Genomic DNA, 20,287 nt, shown 5'->3' on the forward strand with positions numbered 1-20,287 from the left:
TGGGAGCAGATACCACTCCTTTTTCCCTTCTCAGGATGAGAGCTAGAGCAGGAACACACCAAGGATGTGCAAGGAGCTTTTCTCCTGCCACAAGCCCTGCCCTGATTTTCCAGCAGGCCCTTCCATCTCCAAGCAGGGAGCAGTGCCTCTTCCGCTCCCCGGGGCCTGGTGCCAGCAGGGGGAGTCCGGCACCTCCGCTGTGGCACCCAGCAAAGCTCTAACCAGTACCAAGCAGCGAGGGCATGAGGCAGGCATCCTGTTAGGCATCCCTGCTGGGACTGCTCCGGGTGCTGTGCTTTGGGGACCCAGCAGCGATGGAGGAGGTGGACGGACAGACCTGTGCACGCAGCTCTGCACTGCAGATGCACCGTGTCCCCCAAGAAGGGCCATGCGGCGGGGGAGAGGAGGGCCCAGCTGGCACCGGGTTCCCCAGGACACCCTGCCCCGGCCGGGAGAACCCCCCGTCCCTTCGCACCTACCTGCCCCTGCCACTCGGCGACATTCACCAGCACGATGCTCTCTGGGAGGTGCTCGTCGGAGACCAGGATCTGGTTCAGCTGATCGTAAACAGACTTTCGGGGCACCTAGGACGGCATCACCGCCAAAGTTAGGCTCGGCAGGCTGCCCCAGGCGACCTGCTGACAGCAGAGGGCCCAGCAGGGCTCTCGGGCGAGAGACCTGCGGGTGAGGAGGCTTCCAGGGCCTCACCTGGGTGCTGTGCCACGAGTCAGGAGAGCTCTCGCTGTCCAGGCTGCTGGTGCGGCCGCCCTGGCCCTTGGAGCTCTGCCGGTCCTTCACGGAGGTGCTGCGGGGACGCCACAGCTGCTTGCTCTCCGCCTTGCTGCGAGCGAGAAGCAGGAGAGGTGACGCTGTGTGGGGGGAAACCCCACCTCCTCCAGCACCCCCCCTCACCCCAGCGAGCCAACGCCGAGCCTCCTCAGCTCTGCCCCAGGGCCCGGCGCCGCCTTACCTGGGCGACACGGCACTGGGGAGCTCGGCTTTGGTCCCGGGGCCCAGCTGGGCCAGCCTGTCCACGCTGCCCTCCCTCGTGGCAGCCTCTGCGGGGGCCAGCCGGGGACTCGGCTCCTCTGCGGCCAGCTCCTGAGGGCCACACACAGTCACGTCGTGCACACCCTGCTCCCCACCCTGCTCCCCGTGCCCTGCTGGCCCCACAGCAGAGCTGAGGCTGCAGGGCCTCGACAGGGCTCAGCTGCACCTCCTGCAGCCCCATCTCCTGACCCTCCTTCCGCTCCTGCCGTTCTCCAGCCCCCTCTGCCCATCCCAGGGAACGAGGCGGTGCCCGAGGGAGCTCCAGCCCCGCTCCGTCCCCCCGTAGCTTGGACTCACCACTGCGGGGACCTCGGCTCCCGGCTCCTCCTGCGCTCGCGGCGCTCCCGGCTTCCTCTTTTCTGCCTCGCCCTGGGGGACAGGGAGCGGGGTCAGGGCAGGACGGAGCGCCCCGCGCGGGGCGGCTGCCGGTGACCCATGCCCGCAGTGGGACCTGGCCCGGCCTCGCAGCACATGCTCCCACGGGGGAGCCTGGCATCCCCCTGGGACCGGCCCCAGAGGACGCCCCCCTGCCTTGCCAGGAAGGCTATCGCTACCTGTCCGCTGGCACTGGGAAAAAGAAGAGGAAAGAAGGGAAGGAGCAGCCCCGGGTTTGGTCTCAGAGGGAGCTGCGGGCGCTGCGGGGGTGCTGGGCTGGCCGGGGAGGGAAGGGGGACAGGAGATGGTGGTGGTGGTGGTGGTGGTGGTGGTGTAACTCACAGGGCTGCCCGACTCTTGATCCTGCCCTTTCTGGCTGTGCAGACTGCCGATCTCAGTCTGGGAACCAGAATGAGAGACTCCCTCAAAGAAACGCCTGCAGAGAAACAGACAGACGGACGGACGGACAGACAGACGGGAGAGAAAAAGGCAGGGATAAGAGAGGAACAAAGTCACCACGACCCCAGCGCGCCCCCGCCGGCCTGTCCCAAGCACAGAGCACCGTGGAGAGGTCCCCGGCGGGACGCAGGGGTGGACGCCCACGTGCCCTCGTGCCCCAGCAGGCTAAAACCTGTGACCCCAGGGAACTGGAGGCAGGTCTCTGCCTCCTAGCCGGCAGCCATTTCCCCCTCCGGTGATCCCCTGCCACCGCAGGGTGCAGAAAGGCAGCCCCAGCTAGGCAGCTGTCTACCTCACCGGTGCGGGGTCTCTGCCAACACCGCAACCCAAACGTGCTGCCCTCCACGCCACCAGGGCTCCCACAGACTTCTGCTGCCTTCCCTTTTGCTCCCCCTTTTCCGGGGAGGGCTCCTTCTCTCCGAACACTGCTGCTGCACACCTCCAGCTGCAGCTTCCACCTTCCCTTCCTGCTTTCCCCTTCCCCAGGGCTCTGAGGCCGCAGCGCTGCGGACAGAGCAGCACCGCAGGTAGCACGGCAGTACTGCAACGTCCTGTTTTTGTTCCCTAACATTTACGCTTTTATATATTTTTTTTTTTAAGGTCTCAGCGCTGATGTTTTGGTAGAGCCGCACAGTGCCACACCAAGTCACAGGGGTCAACACGGGAACCCCTGCTGGGGAGCAGGAGGGTCTCTGCCACCACGGCGAGGGCTGCCCGCTTCCACCTTCGCATCCCCACTTTCCACCCATTGTTTATTTGTCAAGGCCCCCTCCATGGCCTGTGGGCTGCTCAGGGACCACAGAAGCCTTTGGGAAACCAGCAGGCTGCACCACTGGACCTCACTGGCAGCTCTCCCAGGACCCTTGCAGCAGGGCAGCCCGCCCGCAACGTGCGGCTTCCCCTTAGAGAAGTGAGGCAACTTCCCCCTGAGCTGCCTGTCTGTCTGTCTGTCTGTGCTCACTCCCAGCAAAACTTTCTCCTGGTTTGGCTGCTGTGCAGACAGGCCTGCTGGGTTGCAGGGATGACCACAAGTGTAGGACACGGAGCTGTTCTTCTGTTAGGACCCTGCCAGGGTTTCCACCTTTCCACCTTTATCCTCGTCTGGATTCATCTGCAGCTTTCTGCAGGACACCCACGGGCTTCTGAACGTCCTGGCTGCCCCTTGCGCTTTCATTCTCTTTACTTCCTCGTTTGTACACAGCACGCCGTGCTGCCAGGCACAACAGGGCCGGGTTCTCTGCTTTTACTGCTCCTGCTGGGACGTTTCGTCTCAGTAAGTGATGGTCCCACCACAGAGCAGCCCTTCAGCAGCAGCGCTTACAGACTGGCAGGAGAACTCATGGCTCGATTTTCCCCTCGCTAGCTCCACGGCCAGCTGCTTCACGACACGTTCACTCACAAAAGCCACAGATTTGGAGTCTGCATTGTGCCCCCATGAGATATTTTCCCCAGGTCACACAGAGGTAGCTGATGTCTCCTGTTATTAGCACATTTCTGCTCTCTCCACCTCTCCAGTCTCCACGACAGGATCTCAGGCACCCTCACCACCCTGCACAGTCGTTACTCTGCACTTGCCTTTTCTCAGCCAACAGTTTCAACCCATTCAGACAGACCGTATTAAAAACTTAAAGAGTCAAAGCAGAGAAATATGCTAAGCTTTCTAAAAATACAGCCCCCAGCCAGCACCTCTCCTTTGTACTGTTCCTGTAGTCCTACCCGACGTGGCACACCCCTGGCTGGCACCTCGAAAAGCAGGCGTCCCCAGCCCTTAGACATTGGATTCACCCAAATTGTGTGCATTTGGTCTGGCTTTCAATGCCCCCTTTAAACGGGGCTGCCTCCCCCCCCCCGCCACCTGGAAGCTGTGTCTGTGCCTGCCCTCTCTCACTTGCAACCCAGAAGCTTTCGTCACTAGAGGATGTGTCACGCCGAGCACAGAGCTCTCCTGCAGCTCTCAGCTCTCCCTGCTTTGCAATTTAAAGGCTCTCTCCTCCAGGTGTGACTGAGTCAGAGTCTCAGCAGGTTCAGATTTAGGTAAATCCCAGGCCCTTCTCCATAGCCTCCTTCCCTGCTGTCCATATTCTCAGCCACCCAAGGAGAATTCTGCTCCTTCCCCTCTGTTCTTCAGACCCAGGCTCTGACTGCTGAGGTCTTACAGCCCCCAGCTGCCCCCCAGGCAGGGCAGCAGCCACCGCTCACTCTCAAGGACTACCTGAACACCTGTGCTCCACACGAGCTTTGTGGTGTCTAGCAAGGCTGTCTAGGACAAAAAAACAAACCCAACAGGAGGAGCACCTCTTGAATTTACAGGCTGGGTTGGAAGATCACCACCAGCTTCCTGAGGCAACCAGGGTGAGAATGCTCTGCACTGGGACCCCGCAGCCCACGGGAATGCAAGGAGGTACGCGCTCAGCACTGCCAGAACCGGAGAACAGAGTGCACACCAAGCTAGGGACGCCGGGAGCAGGCTGAAAACCAGCCCGGGGCCCACCAGGCTGTCCTACCAGAGACAGCAACGCCCAAGACGGGCTGTCAGGGCGGGCGCAAGCACACACCAGCACCTACGGCAGGATGCTCTCCCAGGGACTGGACCTTGGTGGATTTGCAGAGCCAGAGCAGGGCCTTATATTTAAACGCACTCAGCAGGCTTTAATTCTTAAAGTTTCCACAGCTTTGCACATGTAAGCTGTTATCTGACCACAGGACCACCATCCTTTTCCTCCCACAGCGCCTCTGTTTCTTTAAGGCCTGCGGTGAGGGATCACATGAAACTCCTTTCGGAGACCCGAGCAGACCACCTCAGCAGCTCCCTCGTGCCCACACACCCGCTGTCTCCTCCCGAACAACTTGTGGATCTGTGCGAGATGTGACTTCAGTCCTGCTCCTGTCTCCTCCCCATGCCCTGAAGCGGTTCCTGAATCCAGCAGTTCTCCTTTCAAACATTCTGCCTGTGGCAGACCAAGTCTGCTGCCCCTGCTGAGCACCCTCACCAGGGATACAAACTAACACGAATTATACTCAAATGCTTAACTCTAGAGACAATAATGACAAGTCACCTCGGCTTGGTCTCTGCTTGCCTAGAAGAGACTCAGGGCACCGTGAGGCAGCCAAGCAGAAAGACAACAGGAGGCAGCTTCCCCACGAAAGGACAGCGCAGAAACAGAACAGCCACGAGCAGGGAGGCCAGGTGAACGCGGGCCACGTGGGAGCAAAGCCTGGTTTCAGTGCACCTCCGTGCCAAGTCAGCAGTGCTCGGCAGAGCAAGCCAAGCCACCGGGACGAGCGGTGTCGCTGAGGGTTGCCAGCCATACACCTCCGCAAGGGGTGGGAACACAACATGCAGATCCCGCGGGGACACAGGGACTGGCCCTAGCAGCCCCGAGACAACGTGCTCAAAAGGCAGGCATGCTTCGGGGTGGAAAGCCTGAGAAGGCCGGGACTGCCAGCGGAAAGGCGTGAGAGCTAGCGGCAGCAGGGGCTTAGGTCCAGGAGGTACTCTTAGAGCAGGTCAGGAATAGTGTCAGACGCTGGACCAGGAGGAAATCAAATGAGAGTCAGTATGAAGGAACCCAATTTTTATGGGCAGTTTTAAGGGTTTTTTTTAAACAGGATACACAAGTGAGGAACTCAGCTGCGCCAACGGAAGATGACAATGGGAAAGGAGAGGGACAATGCCTACATTAAGCCAAGCAACAGAGAAGTGTCAGAGGGCATTCCTCCAGGTCCCACGGACGGTGCTGGTGGCCTGTGACCTCCCGCAATCCTTACCTCAGGGTCGGCTTGGGCGTACTGTGCACGCTCTCGTTGTCCTCGATCTCTGGGCCGCTGTCGCTGTTGTTGCACTCTTCCAGGCTGTCATAGAGCAAGCCCAGGTCTTCCTCCACCTCCTGGGTCTGGTCTACAGGGTCAGAATCCAGGACCTGTGGGACAAAGCCAGAGGGCAACGAAGCGTTAGGGAGTCATCAGCATCCCAGGCCAGGTGCGTGCAGGTGACATTGTCACTGGGCCAAAGGAGGTTGCCATGAGCATGACATCTCCCCAACAGGCCTTTTGGGAAGGTGTTTTTGATTTGAGCACGAAGCTCGGAGTTGCCTTTTTGAGGCAGAAGGCTTTGAAAAGGCCAAGCCCCAGCCTGTGCCGTGCCTCACATCACCTTTGGGAACAGCCCTGAGCACCTGCAGCTCAGGCTCAGGCTCCCAGTTAGCGGGAACCAGCACTCTAACACCGACACATCTGCGAGGAGCCGCTGCCAGGTGGGGCAGCCTTCCTGCTCCTTACCTCCTCTGTCACTTTAAACCTCTTCAGCAAAGCCACAAATTTCTGCTTGAAGTTTGGTTGCTGAAATAAAACAAGGGGAGAAAAAAAAGGTCAGCAAAACTATCCAAACAGGTTCCGAGACGACAAATGCACAGCCCGTAGTTGCTCTCTTTAACAGCCCACTGGCTCTTTTCTGGGTCCACAGGCCCACGCTCAGCTAGGATCTACCTGGGTCCTTAAATTTGCTGTAGGATTTGGATTAAATGTGGACTCTGCGAGACGCTGCTGACTGGGGCATGAGGGATGGTGCAGGGACTATGACTCTGCTACAGGCTGGAGGAGCACTTTCTCTCCATTTAAATCCCCTGTCTCCCAGAACACCCGTTTGAGGAATGCTGCCTTCAATCGATAAAAGCTGGGGAACAAACTCAAGGAGAAGGTGCCCAGGGACCTGACAGGGATAAGGAGATGCTTGGGGAGCAGGGGGCTGCCAGGGAAGCTCCCCCCTTCTGCTGAGCGGCAGAAGAGCTGCCAATGGCCCTACTTGTGCCAGCCTTCCCCCTCCTCAGGGAGAGAAGGAGAAGAGACCGTGTCACGGCAGCAAGTCAGAACCATTGCCCACAGATCATCAGGTGCACAAAGCCAGGCTAAGCATGGCTCAGGCCACGAGCTGGGGTATGGCTCTGGCCAGTGAGCTAATCCAGTGAAGGCAGGAGGTTTTCCCATTCTGCTCAGAGCCAAGGGCTCCATCGCCTGCTCTGCACCAGTGCCAGCAACCCCCTGCCCCGAAATCCAGCCCCTGCTCTGCAGGGAGGGGAGGAAGTTGAGTCCCTTCCATCCCTTCGATCACATTGGAAACGCAGATGTTACTCTGGTCATTGACGTGGTTCGGATCATTTTCCTCCTGGCCTTCTTGGTTTTCCTCAAGTCGTCTTCTTCATCAAACAGATCCTGCGGGCAAGAGGCCACAGCACGTCAGAGCAACTCGGGTGCTGCAGGGAGCAGCAGCTCCTGGAAGCCTCCCCGCCCCACGCTTACCTCCCACCTTGAAAAGCTTTGGCCCACTCTCCCAGAGGCTTGCTTCTCACTTTCCTGCTCCTCTCCCTCCTTGCCATTCTCCCCCAGCAGACTTTCTTTATTAGTGATGTTGCCCCTCCAGGGGGACAACGTGCCAGCAAGGTGCAGGGGAGGCACAGCAGCCTTCTGCAATGTCCTTGTTGCAACCTAAACCTCTTTTCTCAGCCTCCCCACGACCCACGTGCTGTTCTCCCCTCTCCAGCATTAGCTCAGAGAGCACAGCACCCTGACTGCACATGTGGGAGAGCAGCTGGGAGCCCTGCTCCTCGCCCCCAGCCCCTGTCCACAGCCACGCAAGCAGAGCAGGGGAAGGAGAAACAGCCTGTGCATACAGCTTGCTGACCCCAGCTCTCTTCTTCACCCAGCAGTGGCAGAGACGGGATATTTGGGGTTGGAGAGGAAGCCGAGGCCACAAGCCAGGGCCTCCCCGGGTCATGCAAGTGTTCTTCCAGGGATCAGCCTCAGAGAAACACGCGGCTTCCACATGGAGTACTGATGTATTAGCTTGGCACCATGGGGCAGGTGATGTGGTGGATCCCGAGCTGCTCAGGACTGTCGCTGCTCCTGACCAGCGTGCCACCACAAGGCTTTTTTAGTCCTTGAGTGTACGCAGCACAACAGCAGGACTGCAAACAGCAGTGGCACAGCTCATCACAGCGCTGGGATGGGTCTGCCTCCTGACCATTTTAAGACCCAAACTACTTCTTCCTAAAAGCTCTGTTCTCCCCAAGAGAGAGGGCAGCTCAGGACAGCCTCTGGCCTGTTATTGCAGCGAGAAGGGATAGCATCCGCGGTGCAAGGTGCTCAGCAGGCGTTTTGTGCTGCAGACCAGACAGCTCCCAGGACACAAGGGTGAGACCTATGGCTCATCCAAGTACACTGCAGCTCTCCAAAGTCCTCATGCACCACAGTCCTTCCTGCTGTCAGGTACTGTGGCTCTCTGCCCTCTGAAACCATGACAAATGTTTGCGAGGGAGATGAGGGAGCTTGGGGTGATGCAGACGCTCAACGTCTGATCCTTGCCTGAGAGATGAGACCAGGACATAAGCCACCCTGCTAGATCTCTCCCTTACCTGGCCCTGAACAGCGTCATCGCTGGCTTCTTGCTCCGAGGAGAAGCTGTCATCCTCTTCTTCAGAGTAGTTATCAATGTCTGGGGAGCGATCTGAAAGCAGACACTGCAGATGCCACAGCTGAGCAAGACATCTGTCCAGGCTCCAGTCAAACGCTCAGTATTGCTGGCAGACACTTGGGGACGCCCTCTGTTACCCGTGCCCCACCCCAAACGCTTGCCTTCAGGTCTGTGGGTGAGCGCTAACACACCTGAAGCTTTGATTTTAGGGCCCGAGGGGACACTCCCATCCTCGTGGTCGATGGGCTGACTGGACAAGGAGTAGATGCTGATTTCAGCCACTCGGATGTTCACGTCCTTCATGTTGCTGTGGAGGCTCAGGAGCTGCCCTCCGTCCGTCGGGTGCTGCATCACCTAGGCAGACAGACAAATGCGGGTGACACAGAGCACTCGTGGCACCGAGCTCCCTCCCCAGGGCTGGCACTGGTGGTGCCAAGCTCCCGCTCCGTGCCCAGCACCCCGTACCTCGGCCATGTTAATGATGCCCACTGCGAGGGTCTTGTAGCCCAGGATGGTGCGGTTCTTGTACCTCTTCCTCCGCTGCAGCATGATCTGCAGCTTGTTGCCGTCTCTCTTGAGAAAGTGCGGGTACTGGGGGAGGGCAGCACAGGGAGAGGGCAGCGTGAGGGCAGGGCTCGGGATGGCACACGGGGAGGTAGGGAACTCTTCCTCGGTGCTGATATACAGCAGGATCTGACCTGCCCACCTCTGAGGTGCCCCTCAAAGGCCAGCTGTGCTCCACATCATCCCCCAAATCCCCACTGCCCAGAGAAACACCCCCTGAAACCCTGGAGCAGCAGGCCAGCAGCATGAACCTGTGCTGTGCTCGTCAGGGCGTAGGCAGGCTCCAGAGCCCCTCCTCAGAGGCTGCCCCCTTCCCAGCGAGCCCCAAAACCACGCCTGCTGAGAAATGCCGGGCGAGGGGAGCACCGGGATGCCCAGGGGGCCAGGCGAGGTACCTGCAGTGAGAAGGTCAGCTCCAGCTCGGTCTCCATCAGGCCGCCAGGCGGGAGGACATATTCATTTGACCTCAGGACTCGCTTCGAACCCTGCAAGAAGGTTGGTAGGCACGCACAGCTCAGCTGGAGCGTCTTGGCCACAGGCTCCACTGCACCACACACGTAGGTCTGGTGTTCGTAGCCCGTGAGGAAGGAGCCAGAGCTGTGGCTCTGTTCTGTTCCGCCTCGCAGAGTCACCTTGCAAACACCAATAAACACTTTGCGAAAGCCTGGGGTTTCTCCCGAGCTGCCAAAGGCCTCTTCTCCCTGCCCACCTGCTGGGACCTGCTTTTCCCCAGCCTGCTCTGCTTCACCTGGCTCCTCGCACCCAGACGCTGCGGTTGCGGACACTGCTGGAGCCAGGCAGACAGCACCAGCAGGGGAAGGAAAAGGTCCGAGCACGCTGCCTGGCCGGGAAAGGGACAACGGGACAGTCCTGGATCACGTCTCCCCCAGCAGACAGACCCAGGCACAGCTGGCTCTGCTGGGACCAAGGCAGGACACCCCAGGGCAACAGGGGTCCCCTCCTCGCCCAGCTCATCTCTCCAAAAACTCTTCCTAGCCATTTCCTCTGGCAACAGTCCTTACCTTTCCACATACACAATTGTTTTTCCCCCTAGGAGGGCAGTAAAAGGGGATCTCTGTCAACACAGCCCACTCTTAGTACCCTTTCCTTTACTTCTCTCCTACCTTCACTACCTCCAACTACGGCGTGGCTGCTGACCCAGAGAGACCGAATGATCCGGGGGATGAAAAATGTCCTCTGTATGCACCAGGCTCTCTTGGTCATAGGACAGCAGAACTCACGGACCTTCCCAAAAGGCCCATACCCCATGGCTGCGTCCCCACAGGGCTATGGGACCAGCTTCAAGGATAAGATGTCCCACAGTGGTGGCACTGGTTGAAGGCCTTTCTTGCACCCCAATTGCTGGTGTTACCCAGGCTAGTAAGGAAGGGGAAAAAAAGAAAAACAACCCTATAGAGGGGAGGCAGGAAAGGCCTCCGTATCTTGCAGTGGTGCAGCATTACAGTTCTTGCCGATACTGAGGCACAGACAAGCTCTACAGAAACAGTCCTTCGTTCCCAAGAGGCCTTTTTTGAGCTGCCTGCAACACTGCTCCCAGCCACTGTGCCAGGAGCAAGGCTTTCCCTGTGAAAAGGCTTCCTGAAACGGAAGAGAGGAGGTGGAGCTAATCCCCTTCACCATCTGGGAGCCTTCCTGGCCAAGAACGCACCGACTCTTCCTTCCTGCATTGCTCTTCATTAAGAGACGATAGCTGGTCACCACCACAACCTTTTACTTAGGCACATTTACCATTTGCTGTTTGTTGCAGACTTCCCACCAAAGATTCAGTCCTTCATCAAACTGCACGCACCAGTGCAGTTATTCTTCATGAAGACGTTATGTCTGGGGACGGCGCTACAGCAAAGGAAAGCTGAGCATAGTCTGGGTTGTGTGAAAATGAAGGTTTCTTAAACATCATCAGCCTCTGTGCTCCTTACCACTATGGGAACTTCAGCCCAGCAAAAGTGCAAGCAGCAGCAGGTAAGGAAAGGGATTGCTCCCCTCTTCAGCAGTGGTGACACCACACCTGGGCTCTGGAACCAGTTTGGGCTCCCCAGTATAAGGAAGGCATCGACAGACTGGAGCAAGTCCAGCAGAAGACATTGGGATCAGCAGGAGCTGGAGCACAGGACGTAGAAAGAGAGGCTGAGAGAGCTGGGGGTTGATCAGCAGGAAGAAGAGGTGAAGGGCGACTTCACTGCTACCCACAGACACTTAGCAGGAGGGCGCAGAGAAGACAGAGCTGGACTCCTCTCAAAGGTGAGGGTGAGAGGCAATGGGGATGAGCTGGAAAATGGGAAATGACCATTGTGTGCTAGGAATGACTCCTCCCTCCCAAGGGCAGTCAACACTTGGGACAGGACACAGGAAGGCTGCGGGATCTCCATCCCTAGAGAAATTCAAACCTCTGTCCGATGTGGCTTTGAGCCCCTGACGTAGCTCAGCTGCTCTGCAGTTTGGGTAATGGCAGGCAAGGCCTAGCTCTCAGCACAACACTCAAGTATCACCCTCGGTACTAAAAGAAGACTTAATATCAGACTGCGTCAGTGCAGACCACAGACAACAAAGATTGTTGAGGAAGTAAAAGCAGCAGGGAGCGGTTCTGCTCGTAGATCTTCACTACCTAACAGACTGCAACCGTACCGGAGCTTGCGCTGCTCTATACAAGCACACAGCTCCCAGGCCTGGTTTGCCAGGTACAGCCCCCAGCTTCAGGTATAAATCTGCTCTGATGGGTGTTCAAAACACAGAGTTTGGCACCATCGCCCCTCCACAACAGCACCAAGGGTTGAACCTGAGTCTCCAGCCACATCCAGCGAGCGGCTGCAGGAGGATCTGCAGCCCTGCCCCAGCACCTGCCCTGGCAGTGCGGGGACCAGCTTTCCTCTTTCTTCGATTGCTTCCTCTGTTCGCAGCTCAAGACGGAGAGTTCCTGAATTACAGCACTGGGAGTTCCCTCTGCCAAGAGGGAGCACCACACTTCCCTTCACACCATAATCACAGCGAGGAAGCCAAGACAAGATAACTGCACCTTTGTGGTGCCGCGCCAGGCACATTTGAATCTCTTAATGCCACGCTGAACAATACGCAGTAGGAAATGTTCCGTGACATCTCCAAGCTGTTAAAAAACATAGTGAGACGTAAAGTTTTAAAAACCACACAAGGGAGGTGAGAGCAAGTCCCCTTTTTAGTAGTTTGGATTTCAGTGGTTCAGACTTCTACCTCACAGGAAGCCCCCCTGAGGTAGCGAGGGGTAAAGTTTTAAAAACCACCCAAGGGAGGTGAGAGCAAGTCCCCTGTTTAGTAGTTTGGACTTCAGTAGTTAGGACTTTTACCTCACGGGAAGCCCCTGACTGAGGACGCTGAACACTCAGGTCCCCTCCGGGAAATGAGGGTGTTCTGCAGACGTGAAAGCTCCCTCGGCCCTTCGACAGGGGTCTTTCCACACGAGGGAGCAACACCACATGTGGAAGCTGCGTTTTAAAGACCAGATCAGTGTGCTCACTGGGACATCCCAGAGAGGCCTCCACCATCCTCTGGGGCACGTATTTTCATGGAGCAGGCCTGGCACTTGTCGTCCCGATGCGGGCCCCACTCGGGCAGGCCCCGAGCTTCCTTTCTGTGTAACGTGCCCTTGGGAGCAGCAGCACCCTGACAGGATTTGCCCCAGCCCAGCGGAGCTACCGCTGAAATGTGAGGGAATACAGCTCCCCTTTCCACCAGTCCCCAGCTGGGAACTTGCGAGGTCCTCCACAAACCACACGTATCATCTGCTTCCACCCAAAAGACAGCAACGCTCGCCGGGCAGCCTTCACACAGCTACTTGCTGCCGTGACTCATCTGTTACCTAGGAGAGGAGCGGGAGGGATGGATCCATCTGAGGCCCGTCTGTGGGCAGGCCGTGCTGGAGCTGCCTACAGCCTCCATCTGCCTCCCGGGAAGGCTCGGCAGTCCCCAGCCCTGCCAAGGTGGCCGCTCAGGCCGGTGGAAGCAGCCCAGGTAGGCGCACGAGCCCACCCCGCTCCCGTGACGTGCGCCGAGCTACAGGGGAACGTGGGCAGGAGCCTTCTCCTCCAGTTTCCTTCAGCTTCGCAGGGAGCCTACAGCGGCACGCAGCCGCAGGTGATCCAGACCCCGACCGCAGCCTCAGAGCCCTGCAGAGAAAAGCCTCTGTGGCCTCCAGGAGTCACTGCTGAAGCCTCTCTGCCTCCCTGCCCAGCTTCTTCCCTCGCTAGGGCCTGCATCAATGGACACAGCCCTGTGTTTTTGGCTCTCCTGAACGGTAACGTACACGCAGAGATGAAAAGACAAGTGATGCGAGACACTGACAGCGTATGGAACACGGCATCCGGCTCCTTTCCTCCCTCCAGGCCCCACGTTTCACACATTTCGCTTTCAGATCCTTCTGGGCAAGGAACCCACCCTGCCATGAAGGCAAATCCCGGCTCCCAGAGCTCCACTAATGCAGCAGCTTCCAGCACTAATCCAGGATTTAGATCCTAATGTGTGCGGCACAAAGAGCTCAGGGAGAGGACAAAGCTGCTGAGCGCCCGCCCCACGATGCTTTCAATGGGATCAGCAGCTTTTCGGCCGGCTGACAAGAACGAAGGAAGGACACCGGCATCCCAGCTGGGTCGGGGGAGCTGTGGCAAGGACAGCACGCTCCAGAGGCATCGCGCTTCCTTGCTGTCCCTTGGCAAAGCCTGTGCCCACAACCCACGAGGAGCCATCTCTCCACCACCAGCCACAGAGAGAGGGAGAGGGCAGGATCACACACATGTGAGGATGGGGGCAAATTCCCTCTCCCCTTGGTGATAAAAGATCCTTTCCTCTTCCCTCTGCCTGGTTCAGAGTAGAAGCACCAGGGCAGGCCAGGGCACATGGAGAAAGGGAGGGGACAGCAGAGGCAGCAGCGAGATCCCACAGGGTGCAGATGCCTGCGGAAGCCACGCACATCCCTCACATAGCCCCTGCCCTCCCCAGGGAGGGGGATCCAAACAGCAAGCACTGCCAGAAAGCACCCAGCACCTACAGCTCGCCTAAAGGGTCGGCAGTGGGGTAGGGGACGCCAAACCTCAACAGCAGCTTGTAAGGAGAGCCTTGGCTGAGGCAGGGAAGCGGGACGCACTGTTCTAGTGCGGAGGCCTAGCCAAATTCACCCCCGATGCCAGCCAGCACCAGGCAGCTTGCTGGGACATCATTCCCCCCTGCCTGGGAGCCAGAATCACCCCAAGGGTGCTATAGGAGGCAGGAACAAGGGGACGGCACAAAGCAAGGGACACGCTGACCGGCACTTCACCGCGAGGGCACGAGGATGGGCTTGCTGCCGCCGGGCAAGGAGAGGAGCCTACCTGAATCTTCACGGCGATGAGCACCGAGCTCAGCTCTTTGTCCAGCTCTTTCAGCACCGTGAGCTTCTTCAGGCGCAGACTGCAGAGCCTGTAAGACAGAGAGAATGGGACGCATTCAGGCACCACCATCCCTGGGGCCCTGCCACATGGTACCCGGCGCTCGGAAGGCAGCCTGGATGCTCGGCCCCGCCGCGGGCACAGGCTTGGCCAAGGAACGCCGGCGTTCACGCGCCACCGAGACAGCCCATTGGGGAAAAAAGGGAAGAAGGAAAATTAACGGAGCTAAAGCAGGCTTAAGGGATTAACGTGCGACAGGAAGTCCTACAGCAGGCCATGTGGTGAAGAGATCCCTTCCCAAGCAGGGCTGTTGCCAGCTCTGCTTAAATCTACCTTGGCCACGAGTGCTGTTTATTTATAAACCAAAGCACCTAAATCCATTCTTATCCCGGACTTAGTTAAGGCAAATGTTCCCATGCAGGCATCACCACTCGGCTCTTCTCTCGCGCAGTGCTGCATGGAGCTGACTCGGGAGGCAGCAGCCCCGCAGGACGCCTCCTGCAGCGGAGCCACCCTGAGCACCTCGCAGCCCGGGGACTCTGCACGGGAAGTGGCAGGGAAAAACCATGAAGGAGACCGAGGCTCAGCGAGAAGAGCTACTTCGGCTGCTCAAAGGATTAGTCGGTGCCTGTGAGACTGCCAGCCACCCCGACCTCCTGCCTAGGGGCCTATGGGATGCTCCCACGGAGGTTATTCGCAAGGAACGACGGCCAAGCTTAGCTGCCACCACTCCCCAAACAGTGCTAACTTTGGCTTTCCCTAGATCCTAGAGGAGATCCTGGAGGTGCACGGCTTGCATGTGTAAGTCAAGGACTACTCAAATTTTCCAGTTGTTGTAGTTACCCGCATGGATATTCATCCCCAAAAGATTAAACCTTCCATAAAGACATCCAGTCTTCATTTGAGGATACTGAAAGATTGCAGTTCTACCTGGCAGTTGTTCTCGCTGCAAAACGTGCTCCCTACCCAAACTAGCTCATTCATTCGCTGTTCATGCTCCTCTCTGAGGAACTCAGGAATCCCACTGGTACCTGGTGGCTCTCCTCGGGGAAGAGTACGTGCATGCTGATCAGCTCTGCCTATTTCCTCAGCCTAAAACAGCTGAGCTCTTTTATGTCTGATAAGGCACTTTAAAGCTCCTTTCTTCTCTTTCTACCCTCTCCAGCTTTCTTGCACGCAGCAGGAGAGCCACACCACGTGCAGAAAGCTGGGCACCTGCCTCCACCCACTGCCCTTGCCCCCAGAGATATCGCTTGCCCAGCACCCTGCGACCCCAAACCGTTTTCAAACCAGTGCTTTCTGCAACACCACCTCCCCTCCCACTGAGATTAGCACACGTGTTCTGGAGTCTAAACGTATTTGCAGCAACAGAGCACACCTATTTCAGAAGGGTGCTCCCCAGCAGCCTGCCTATCCCTGATGACCCCCTTTTTATCCGTTACTTAACCAGTCCGTGCATCGCCCAGATTTGTGTCACTGCTGTGCAGGCACAGGTCTGGACAGCAGCGGGTCCCTCGCTAATCCCTGCAGATCCCCGTAGGACAGGATTGATCCACGAAGATCAGAACAGTATGTCCGTGATCCCCCCAAGTCATTGAACTTTCTGGTAGGTAAGTTATAAATCTGGATCTACCTGATCATACAGGGTAAGTAGGAAGTGCTCTTGGGCTGTGGAACTACGGCAAGGACATCCTCTGTATTGGGTTCCGGTGGTCACAGCTGTGTAATGCTGCTTCCAACCTGCAAAATCCCCTCCCCTGATCACGGCTTTTTAAACCCGCAGCACAATAAAGCAGCTCCTTCCTTTGACTTGTGCAGCTCTCTCTCTTTATTCAGCCGCACAGCACCGCCACTGCCGGCCGAGGAGATGGTAGGGAAGAGGAGCACACGCACATACGGTCACACGTCTGTCACTGCCCCCATCCTCAGCTGAGATGACGGTAAGGGAAAGGAGCACACCCACATCCACGCAAACACGCATCCTGCCAAGGGAAAAAAAAAAAAAAAAAGCAAACGCAGGAGCTCACTGAATCTGATGGCATTCAAACCTCAAAGGTGTAATTTTCCAGAGCATCCCGGATGAGGCACTGAGCTCCTCTGTACCAGAAGTACAGCTCCTAAGGCTGGCAGAGGGGCGAGGAAAACGGGATGAAAACGCAAGGCGTGAGCAGTACAGGAAGAACAGGCACCCTGCAAAACCGGAGCTGTATAAGTACGCATAGCTTATCCACGGACTGGAAAAGGTGCCTGGCAGAGAAGCAGCCTGAGCTCTGTGCAACCAAGGAACTTTCGACATCTGTTTTTGCACAGGAGAGCCAGCAAGGAGCCAGAGGTGCTAAGTAGGACTTCTGCTGGAGTCACACGCTGAAGGTGAAGGCTGGAACACGAAGCCAGGCAGCACCGAGGGCTCTTCGAAAGGCACATCTGGCCCCTAATGGGATCTGGAACCTGAAGGGCAGGCCTCATGCTCCCTGTGAGTGGATACGATACGTTTTCTCCACCAGTATCCAGCGCTGTTCAGTACTCGGCTTGCTGACCACCAGCTCAGACAGCTGAGACTAAGGCAGCTCAGACTAAATATTATTTTCCTGAACATCCTGACCGACTTCAAGCAGCAGCCGCCAGGATTTTGTCTGAAGCTCCCATGCCATCTACAAACGTCAGAGTGCATCCGCCCTTCCTAGCAGTGGCCCTCCACGCATCCTGGTCAATACTAACACTGTTATGGGCACAGCCGGGGACTAAGCCTCCAACAGCAGCAGCTGGAGGCTTAGCCAGGAGGATCAGGCACCCCAGGGCTCAGGGGTGCCCTGGAGCTCGCCTGGGACCCGCCAGTCTCACAGGTGCCCACAAAACCAGCTTCACGCGCTCTGCCCAGAGGCCCACAGCTCACCTCTGAGCGGCACCAACAGCAGGGAGGGCACAGGAGCGGGGTGTGCGTGGCGCGATGCTGCCCACAGTGCTCTCCCAACCTTCTGAGGTCAAGGCACTGCATCCTGTGCCACGATACACGCGGATGAGGCGCCGCTGGTGCGCGCAGAGGGAGACCTACTCCCGTTTCAGAAGCCACGTCCCTGCTGCAAGCAACCAGGAGCGAAGAACTGGGACAGCAGCGGGTTCCTCGTCAGGCGCCGCAGCTCAGGGAGGTGGGCCAGTGACGTGCGTGAAGATGACCTGGGATGAAGGCCGACTTCAGCCTGCTTCGAGAGCCTCCCCTGGGGAAAGCGTGACAGAGCGCACACGGCTTGCTAGCACGCTCCTGCCTCTCTGCTCTCCCACTGCCGTGGCCACAGCGAGCGGCACTCAGGTGGCTTAAACGAGCACAGTGGGGGCCAAGGGCCATGCCAGCTCCTCCTGGGGTCCCCAAAAAAAGAGGGGCCCCCACACAGGAGGAGGGCAGAGGTGTGCTGGGGATGGCCGAGAGTGCCGGTGTCAGCAGGGTGTACGTTACCAAAGAGCAAGACGGTGTCTTCAGTTAGGACAAATGGGAGGCAAAGGGAAGAACACAGCGCCCTGCAAAGCGGTTATGCCCATCCTTCCTCATCTTCACAGCTGGCTGCCCTCAGCTGTCCAGAGTCCTCCCATGGCCTGGCAGCCCATGCCCCGTGGGATGGCCATTCAGGGCAGAACCCAGCCTTTTTTCCATGTACAACACATTCAGCTGGCCCTCAGTGCCACTGCATTAACCCGGAGCATTTCATCTTTCCTGTCCTCCGGGAGAGAAAGCCCACCCCAGCAGCCCCACCTGCAGTCATCCGCCTGGGCAGTCCCTTTTTAATTGCATTAAAGGTCACCATCTCACAGCACACGTACACTTATCAGGCACGTCCTGCTCCCACCAGCCCTTGGAAGGGTGCCTAACTCTTTAATCCCCGGGCAGATGATCTCCGAACAGCTCTGCTTTGGTCAGTGCTTTGCCCTTGAGCTCGCTGCCGCCGGCTGGTCGGTTACGCACGCACACAGAAGCTGCTTTCCCGCTGCGGGGACACGCGTGGGGCTGCCCAGGAGCTCGGAGTGCCACCCAGAGGCCTCCCGGGAAGAGCCTGCTCTCTCACTGCGAGCTCTCAGCACTCCTCTGGGTCCAGATCCGTGCTTCGCAGCGTGGCGGTGCCACTGAGACGGCACAGCCACCCAGGGCAGAGCGGGTCATCGAGGATATAAAACTCTTCCTCTATAGGTAACGCGACGTGCAAAATCATTCTCCTCCTCAAAGCCGGTATCTGAGTGTATTGGAGCCCAAACTGCTCTTGGACCAGCTGCAATGGTTCCTTTGCAGGGTTTTAGCAGGTTATGCTTTCGAACCATCATTGATAAAGGAGATCGGCCACGGTGCACTAAATGGTGTGCGCCAGCCCCGCCACGGGGAGAGGCAGGCAGACCCGCAGCAACACTGCCCTCAGGGTGCTTTGCTCTGTGCTCCCCTCTCCAGAAAGTCACCTCTGCTTCAGGCTTTCAGCTGCCGTCGTGCTGCCAACAAGTCAGCGTGCCGGCGGTGCACCTGGAGTAAGACGTGAACTGCTCGTAACGCCGTGTGCCTAAGGAAAGGATGGCTCCGAGCAGCGGGGCAGCGAGGTAGGGGCATGAAGATGCCGGGCTCAGAGCCATCACACAGGTCACAGCCCCCCAGGTCAGGGCACACGTGCTTGGCCAAGGCCACACACCAATTTGGGGAGCGTTGCCCATTCTCCAGAATCCCCACCAAGCACAGAGCAGCAACACACTGCCCAGGATTCCCACTGCCGACGGCTCCAGTAATTTCCTTCTCCTCGGGGCCACCCTTGGAGGCTTGGACGTGCCTCGCCATGGGGCAAGCACAGCTCTCCATGCAAACCACTTCTCACTTGCAGACTGTTTTTTTTTTTTTTTTATTAAACTACCATCCTTCTACTCTTCCATAAATGCTAAATTAGCGAATTAGTTGACCCGTTGGTCAACTTAAGTGGAAAGATGAATATGCTAATTGGAACTGCATGTTTCCCGACAAAGTACTCCTCCTGCTAACGTTTAACCTGATTCATGTCAGACACAAACCCGGCAGCGGCTCAGCGTGCCATTTTACAGTCCGGTCATGCTGCTCTGGGCTAGAAAAAGTCAGCAACGGAGAAATGCCCTACCAAGTCATCGTGGGCTGGTATTATCACCCCAAGATCTGCACCAGCCAGAGTGCTGCTATTTTAATAAACCTGCTGTGCTTCCTTCCCAGATGTATTCAGCCTCTGTTCAAGGTTTTGCTTTAAATCTTTTCCTTTGAGGCAGCTTGAAGTTTGGTACCCACCTGTGGCTGCACGCGGCAGCGTTGCTGAGAGCACTGCTTTTCACCCACCACCCCAGCCCTATCGGTCTCTGCAGGCTACTGCCCAAGCAGCAGCAAGAAGGGACCAGGTTGACCAAAAATGAGGTTTTGTTTTCTGCATGAAGGTTTCCAGCAGCTATTAAAAAAAAAAAAAGAGCTTCTGATACGCAGGTCCCTCACCACACTGGCCTAGACCAGTGAGGCCACTGTGCTGACCACAGGTGACACAAGCACCCTTGTCTGAAAAGGGGGGACAGAAGTGGTAAAATCACGGGAGAGCAAACTCTGTGCATTCAGTGCAACAAGCAAGATGGGAACAGAAACGCTGCGACCTGCCTAGAAAGAGCCAGCCATCTGTCACAGCCCTAGCAGAGCTCTCACACGCTACACAGCAAGGAGCTGCAGCTTACCTGGTGCCACAGAGCAGCTTTCCTTTTAGCACAGAGCTGCCTGCAACCACCTCGTGTGACAGAGGTGCTCCTTTCCACCTGTCTGGGCGTGTGTTGGCCAAGTCAAACCTGCACGTTCGGACGCAGTGCCCTTGTTTTCTTCCCAAGTGCTCTGAATTTTACACGGGAGGCGTTTAAATGTTCCTGAAAGGATTCATCCCCAGCTCTTCGACGTGGCCTGCTCGAGAAATGGATGCCAGTGCATGCACCTTGGGACTGGCCC

The 20,287-nt window shown here is 57.5% G+C and overlaps 1 protein-coding gene across 1 annotated transcript in view; it reads right to left on the bottom strand.

Moving 5' to 3' along the window:
* The window catches only part of LOC308191800 (phosphofurin acidic cluster sorting protein 2-like), a 50,923-nt gene that overhangs the window by 3,972 nt on the left and 26,664 nt on the right, over positions 1 to 20,287 (bottom strand). Inside the window, exons 2-14 of the mRNA XM_080584647.1 lie at positions 14,266 to 14,353; positions 9,310 to 9,399; positions 8,816 to 8,941; positions 8,542 to 8,704; positions 8,292 to 8,383; positions 7,012 to 7,092; positions 6,163 to 6,222; positions 5,653 to 5,804; positions 1,768 to 1,861; positions 1,348 to 1,419; positions 971 to 1,101; positions 709 to 841; positions 480 to 584 (exon numbers count right to left, since the gene is read on the bottom strand). Coding sequence (XP_080440773.1) covers positions 480 to 584; positions 709 to 841; positions 971 to 1,101; positions 1,348 to 1,419; positions 1,768 to 1,861; positions 5,653 to 5,804; positions 6,163 to 6,222; positions 7,012 to 7,092; positions 8,292 to 8,383; positions 8,542 to 8,704; positions 8,816 to 8,941; positions 9,310 to 9,399; positions 14,266 to 14,353 — 1,387 coding nt within the window. The remainder of the gene's footprint in view (positions 1 to 479; positions 585 to 708; positions 842 to 970; positions 1,102 to 1,347; positions 1,420 to 1,767; positions 1,862 to 5,652; positions 5,805 to 6,162; positions 6,223 to 7,011; positions 7,093 to 8,291; positions 8,384 to 8,541; positions 8,705 to 8,815; positions 8,942 to 9,309; positions 9,400 to 14,265; positions 14,354 to 20,287) is intronic.

This window comes from Anser brachyrhynchus, assembly GCF_964034855.1.
Source record: "Anser brachyrhynchus genome assembly, chromosome: 3".
NCBI lineage: Eukaryota > Metazoa > Chordata > Aves > Anseriformes > Anatidae > Anser > Anser brachyrhynchus.